Below are 6738 nucleotides of genomic sequence, written 5' to 3'. Positions count from 1 at the left end.
GCCCACTTCCCCCCCAGAAGCGACGTTAGCTTGCAGGCAGGCAGGCTGGCAAGCAGGCAGGAAAGGCTTCAAGAGTTTGCGGCATATCGAGAGTGCGCGGCGCTCCTGTGCTTCACTTTCACGGGGAAAAACAACGGACCGGTAACCTCACACCGAGCTCCCCTTTCCTCCGAAAATCACGGTGAGTCCACGATCATTTTCCTACTTTTTTTTTTTTTTTTTTTAGTGCACGCCTGTGCGTGCGCGCTTCCCAACTTTCCATCCATGAATGTTTGACGTAACCAAACTGTTTCTCCCACATGTTCTGGCTTTCATTTTTTTTTAACTTTCTGGGCTTTTTGTTCCACAAGAAACTATAAATCACGGGGGAGGTGAGGGGGGTTGTTCTGCTGACTGTCCAGCCTGCAAGGAGTCTAAAAATGACTTTTCAATCCCACGCAGCTTCTCCTCCTCCTTCTCCTTCTCATTGTGCACGAGAGGCCCATGTTGGCATGCATGGCCTGTGTTCGTGTTCGTGTGTTTGCGCCCTGGCTGTGTTACACCACGTTTCATTCACTAGCACGCTGACTCACTGGCTGATTTCCTCCAGATGTGCACCGCTTCACGGTTCTTGACGGACCCAGGATTGTGACATCCCCCCCCCCCCCCACTTTCCTTCCAGGGCTCGCTGCTTGCATATTTTGCTGACGTTTGTGGTAGTGACTTAAAAAAAAAAAAAAGTTCAGCAAGGTGTCCAATTTACACTAATGCAGAAGAAAAAGTGTTCTCAAACTTTTTAAAGTGGACCATAGATTCCATGGGATTTTTTTTTTTTTTTTTAAATATAAATGCTGTTAATTGGGGGCAATATCACAAAGTGTTAATCATTCCAGGTGCTTGCATGCTTCTCAACAAAAGAAAGACACAAACTTCCAATAAAGTTTCGGTGATTCCGGCCTTATCTCCTTTTAATTCGATTTTTAACTATCCGTTGGCTCAACTCTTGACTTCCATCAGCAAATGCTTTGCTGAGCATCACAAGATCTTTTACACTACCGGCGTAAGATTAACTCGACCCGATTGCTCGACCTTTGCTCGTACCCGACCTTTGCTCAATTCCGCGCTGCTCGCAGCCTTGCTAGCCGTTAGCGCTGGAACAACACTGAGCATGTTTTGTGTCGATTGGGGTCATTAAAAAGAAGTCACCTGGTGTTATTCAGCATGATTTGCCACCTTGGAGGTCAAAATGTTTTTATGGGTTCTGTCAAAGTTGTAAATGTTTATTGCTAGCTTGTCAAAATAGCCTGTCCAGTAGATGAACTTGGAACAAATGTTTGACCTCACTGTAGGGGTTCAAGTTTTGCAGACTCTCTCCTCACACCACTTTTAGTTCGATGGGAAAATGAACCCACTGAAGCTTCGATAAATAGGTTTTGTGTGACCTTTAATTATTCGATTGGTTGTTGAAGGTAACCACGCAAAGCATGCGTGGATGCTAATAGCGCTCCCGCCCAACGCTGAGCTGCCTTCCGCCAGAGCCACCGACCGACGCCCCGTCCTCTAGTGAGACTCTCACAACCTCCCGCAATATGTCAACTATGGTGGAGGCCAACGTGCCGGTGGCCGCCGCCGCCGGCGACCCGACTGCGACGTCGCCACCCGCTATCTCGACCTCGACCTCCAGCTCCCCTCCTGCCTCACCTGCGACGGCAGGATCCAAGGTGCCGTTCAGGAAAGACAAGAAGAAAGGTGAGATGTAGTGGAACTGGAAAGCTAACAAAAGTCTTTTTTTTTTTTTTTTTTAAACTAAAAAATGCTCATCTAATCTGGTGAATATTTGCTAGCTCAATGCTAACACCAAACACACTAAAAATCTCATAAAAAAAAAAAGAGGAATTTAACCAAGTAATTTTCCTTGAGTCACAAATTCTGCCTAGCAACAAATGGTAGTGCAGGTTTAGTCACATGACTCCCAAAACCATTTTTCCTCATTCAGTTCCGGACAAAACAGACGAGTACCTGCTGGCCAGGTTTCGAGGGGACGGCGTGAGGTACAAAGCCAAACTGATCGGAATCGACGATGTACCCGAGCCCCGAGGAGACAAAATGTGCCAGGACTCCATGATGAAGCTAAAGGTGAACATTTCGGCCATTTAAATGACTGACGGGCAAAAACTCACAAGTGTTACTTCCAGGGAATGGCGGTCGCCGCTCGCTCACAAGGGAAACACAAACAGCGGATTTGGGTCACTATATCCATGGCTGGCATCAAAATTATTGATGAGAAATCAGGAGTAAGTTCTATTTTCTTTCTTCGTCACTCTATTTCCCAATGGTGTATTTATTATTCCGGTCCTCTAACGAACATATTTTCCTGCGTCAGGTGATTGAGCACGAGCACGCGGTCAACAAGATTTCCTTCATCGCCAGGGACGTGACAGACAACCGGGCCTTTGGCTACGTGTGCGGAGCCGAGGGCCAGCATCAGTTCTTCGCCATCAAGACGGCACAGCAGGTTCTGGAGCACGTGCTAATGTTATTTTATTTTTTTTTCCGCCACCTTGTGTCTGTTCCTGACGTGAAGTTTGTTGCCTGGCAGGCGGAGCCGCTTGTCTTGGACCTGAAGGATCTCTTCCAAGTCATCTTCAACGAGAGGAAGAAAGAGGCTGAGGCCTCCCAGAAGGTAAAGGCAACATTGCCCCCTAGTGGTTATTCGGTGAGGTACACAGTCAAGGTTTGGGGTTTCTTTTCATTCTGTTTTTTCGTTTTATTTACAGGGAGAAAATGGCAGCACGGTTGTTGAGGTGAGCTTATGGTAGCATTTTAAATTTGAATTCACTTTGATAAAAATTAAACATTTTGTTTTTAGAATGGAAGTAATGCTGTGCAGGTAAAAAACACTCAAGTAAGTCAACTAAGCGGTGATCAATCTTATTCTATTTAGCATTTATTCATTAATGTGATAACTGAGTTACATTTGTGACTAACAGCCAGTGGACTTGTTCGGGGACATGTCGACCCCCCCGGACATCCAGGCCCCGAACGTAAGTTTGCGTCGCTCCCTCCGCCTTGATCATCATCTCGCTAAAACCTACAAGCCACTTTTAACGTTTCCAGTAATACTCACAACACTGTTACAAAATTGCCTAAGTGTAAACTCGATTCTAAAAAGAATATTTCGTTTTATGGCAGTCATCAAATTGCAAAAAAAAAAATCCTTTTTAGAATTGAGTTGATGTTGATTTTTGTCTTTTGTGATTCATGTGTTACTGACCCCCGTGTTGATCTGATCTCTGCATCTCCCTCTCATGTGAACCAGGACTCTAATGATATTCTCTTGCTGGACTTGTCCTCTGAAGTCGACAGCAATCAGAATTGCATAAAGGGAACGCTTTTAACTTCCTGTGCCGCCGACCACAGGGCGCCGCCCCAGACAGAGAATCCCTTCTGCTCGCCGTTCGGCTACTTTCCAACCCCGGACAGCGACCCTTTCAGAGACGATCCTCTGTCCAAAACGCCCAGTCCCGACAACGGCCCCGTCGTCTGTGCTAGGACGGCCGTTAGCGACCCTTTGAACGGGAACTCTGAACATCTCGGCCAGCAGATGTTGGGCTTAACCAGTAAGAACATGATCCTCGCTCTCAGTAACGGCCAGTGGCCACTAGGGGGCAAAATAACACACGGCGGCATGATGGACGGCAGCGAGTCGGGATCGGGCCAAAACCCCTTTTTTGATTCAAACGGGGCGAGCCACCAAGAGATTGCGAGCAAGGACTCTGTGGTTCTAAACCCGCCTCCGCAGAGCTCGAAGGCCGGACGAGGTCGGAGGAGTCAGAAGGTGACCGGACCTTGCCGTTTGACGGCTTTGGCTGCATGTGTGATGCCTGAAGGTGGCTGCATGCAGGTCGCACTCGCTCTCCACTGGACGTCTAAAAAAGAGGGTGGTGTCTTTGAACGCATGCACTCGTGGTCACGAGCTTCCTTTGAGCCAATCATAAATGTGCCTTTTTAATGCTGTCACCTCCTTTCCTTGTTTTTGCTAATGCTCACGCTTCCGCCGATAAAGCGCCGCCGGTAAGTTGCGATGCATGCTGGTAAGAAAGCGTCACAATGTATTGTCCACTCTGGGCGCACTCACGGCAGAGGAAGGATTTTTTTTTTTTTTCCTCATCTCCAATACGACTGTGTTGATGCACCCTGAGAACATTTCATATGGTTTTTAAAAATGTCCTTGGTCTTCTCATCGTACCCCCTGATCAGTCTGCTGCAAGTGACTTGTTCGGAGCCGATCTGTTTGGCGCTCCTGAAGGCTCGTCAGCTGGGGGCGACCTGTTCAACAACACGTCGGGCAACTCGGCGCAGTCCTCCATCGCGGCTTTGGGTGGGTTGGCAGGATGATAGAAGAGCATTCAGAAGGTTCTTGGTTTGTAATTTATTTTATTTTTTTTAACTCCAGGAGATCTTCAGTTAGGTCCACCAGCCAATACCGGCATTACCACTGCGGGCATGTGGGCAACCTCCACCGTACCCCCCTCCATGTTCGCACCCCCTACGTCCGCCTACCCGCAGCCGTCTGCTTTTGGTGGTCTTCCCATTCCCCCCAACGCCTGGGGCCAGCAGGTGCCTCCTCAGTTCGGCGCCCCACATCTCGGCTGGGGCCAGCCTGCGCCGCCGGCCGGGGTTTGGGTCCACCCCGCCGCCACCAACCCCTTCCAGCCCAGCCCTTTCTGCAGCCTGGGTGACCAGCAAGGTCCGTCCCGCCCGCCTCCCCGGCCGCCTGTGAAAGAGGCCCCGCCTAAGCCGGAGAAAAACGCCTTCACCGCTTTGGACCCCCTTGGCGACAAAGAGAAGAAGATCGGCAAAGAGATGTTCAAGGACTTCCAGCTCGCCAAGCCGCCCGCCATCCCCGCTCGGAAAGGCGAGCAGGCTCCCGCTTCGGAATCGGGGGGTTTCGACCAGTACTTCTCCAATAAAGTGGGTTTGGCTCAAGACGTCGCTGACAACGATGACTTTGACATCAATGCAATGTCGGCGGCACTCTACGGTAAGGCGACGCCGGACACCAACACTTTTCACGTTTTCCCATCCTCACATGTTCTCCTTTCCCCGCACAGACGCACCAGCTCCGAGTGATAACGCCCTGGGCCTCCTCGATGCCGCCTTCTCTTCAAACAGCTCAGCACCGGCACAAGGCCACAGTCTGGACAAGTTCGATGAAGCATTTGGAGCCCCTGACACGACTCTATTTGGGAGCCCACCTGTTCCAATGGTGCATATTTTGTCATTGCAACTTTGCTCAGGATGACCATTAATGGTTTCCTCCTATTCATTCATAATGTTTTTTAATGGCAGACTGCACCTGTTGCTCAGAACTCAACGAGTGCCTTTGGAGATCCCTTTGGAAATCCCTTCGCTTGACCTTCCAATCGTAAGTCATCAATTTGTTCATTGAATTCGAATTGCATTTCTAATTTTTTTGGGGTCATGTTTTCCCAGCTCAAATGTACATTCCATGAAGTAACATCATCTCTGGGACAAATCGCTGCAAGACAATCAAAAAAACAATGGCCTCTACAGCGCTGTCTCTATTTGCTCTGTCTGATTCGTCAGTCCCCTATTTTCTAAGAGCATTGATCCAACTCGTGTTACGTCATGATCTGCTGAAAAGAGAAATGGCAAAAAAAAAAAAACTTTATGAGAAATGTCCAAAGACATCCACTCCTGATGTTGACTGTATTGAAAAAAGAAAAAAAATGAAATAAAATTATGAAGCAGCACTGACTGATTTGTGTCTTGTTGGAAATGATCCAAGATGTAGCAATATTAATTTATTATACTAAAATTATTATTTATAGATCTAAAAGAGGTTGATTTATAGACCAGAAATAGACGTCTAAAATAGGTTGATTTTTAGATCTAAAATAGGTTGATATATAGACCTAAAATAGACGCCTAAATTAGGTTGATTTATAGACCCTTAGGTTGATTTATAGACCTAAAGTAGACGTTTAAAATAGGTTTATTTATAGATCTAAAATAGACGTCTAAAATAGGTTGATTTTTAGATCTAAAATAGGTTGATATAGACTTAAAATAGACGCCTAAATTAGGTTGATTTATAGACCTAAAGTAGACGTTTAAAATAGATCTAAAATAGGTTGATTTATAGACCAGAAATAGACGTCTAAAATAGGTTGATTTTTAGATCTAAAATAGGTTGATATATAGGCCTAAAATAGACTCCTAAATTAGGTTGATTTATAGACACTTAGGTTGATTTATAGACCTAAAGTAGACGTTTAAAATAGGTTTAATTATAGATCTCAAATAGACCAGAAATAGACGTCTAAAATAGGTTGATTTTTAGATCTAAAATAGGTTGATATTAGGGGTGTAACGATACATCGATACACATCGATTAATCGATATAATGCTCTGCGATTTATTGGCATCGATGCTAAAGGTAAACATCGATTTATATCGCCGTGTTTGACCTCGGACATTAGACGCGACTTTATTTTGAAATCCAGTTCATTGTTGCTTGCTTCCTCTTTTCGGGAGCAGTGCGCCCGGCGTTGTTGTGTTGTGAGCAGATCACGCACGTGAAAGGGGAGGGGACAACTAGTACGCGGCTCCTGGGCTGCTGCTATGGCTAGTGTCCAAAAAGACGAGGAAATTTCTTAGGTTGATTTATAGACCTAAAGTAGACGTTTAAAATAGGTTTAATTATAGAGCTGAAATAGACCAGAAATAGACGTC

At 46.3% G+C, this 6738-nt stretch overlaps 1 protein-coding gene across 2 annotated transcripts; it reads left to right on the top strand.

Annotated features, from left to right (window-relative positions):
* The first annotated feature begins 6 nt into the window (after positions 1-6).
* Positions 7-5756, top strand: dab2 (DAB adaptor protein 2). 2 transcript variants are annotated; one of them, XM_061293635.1, is made up of 15 exons: positions 7-181; positions 1449-1728; positions 1976-2115; positions 2175-2273; positions 2363-2494; positions 2579-2662; positions 2757-2783; positions 2849-2884; positions 2970-3023; positions 3299-3817; positions 4240-4360; positions 4436-5023; positions 5094-5248; positions 5332-5407; positions 5476-5756. In XM_061293635.1, exons 2-14 carry the CDS (start codon positions 1569-1571, stop codon positions 5395-5397), a joined length of 2181 nt encoding a protein of 726 aa, XP_061149619.1. In that variant the 5' UTR covers positions 7-181; positions 1449-1568; the 3' UTR covers positions 5398-5407; positions 5476-5756. The 2 variants fall into 2 exon arrangements, with proteins under 2 accessions (XP_061149619.1, XP_061149620.1); XM_061293636.1 differs by lacking the exon at positions 3299-3817 and having other exon boundaries at positions 9-181.
* The last annotated feature ends 982 nt before the right edge of the window (positions 5757-6738 follow it).

Source organism: Syngnathus typhle, linkage group LG12, assembly GCF_033458585.1.
Source record: "Syngnathus typhle isolate RoL2023-S1 ecotype Sweden linkage group LG12, RoL_Styp_1.0, whole genome shotgun sequence".
NCBI classification, from domain to species: Eukaryota; Metazoa; Chordata; class Actinopteri; order Syngnathiformes; family Syngnathidae; genus Syngnathus; species Syngnathus typhle.
This window is presented reverse-complemented; position numbering and strand designations above follow the sequence as displayed.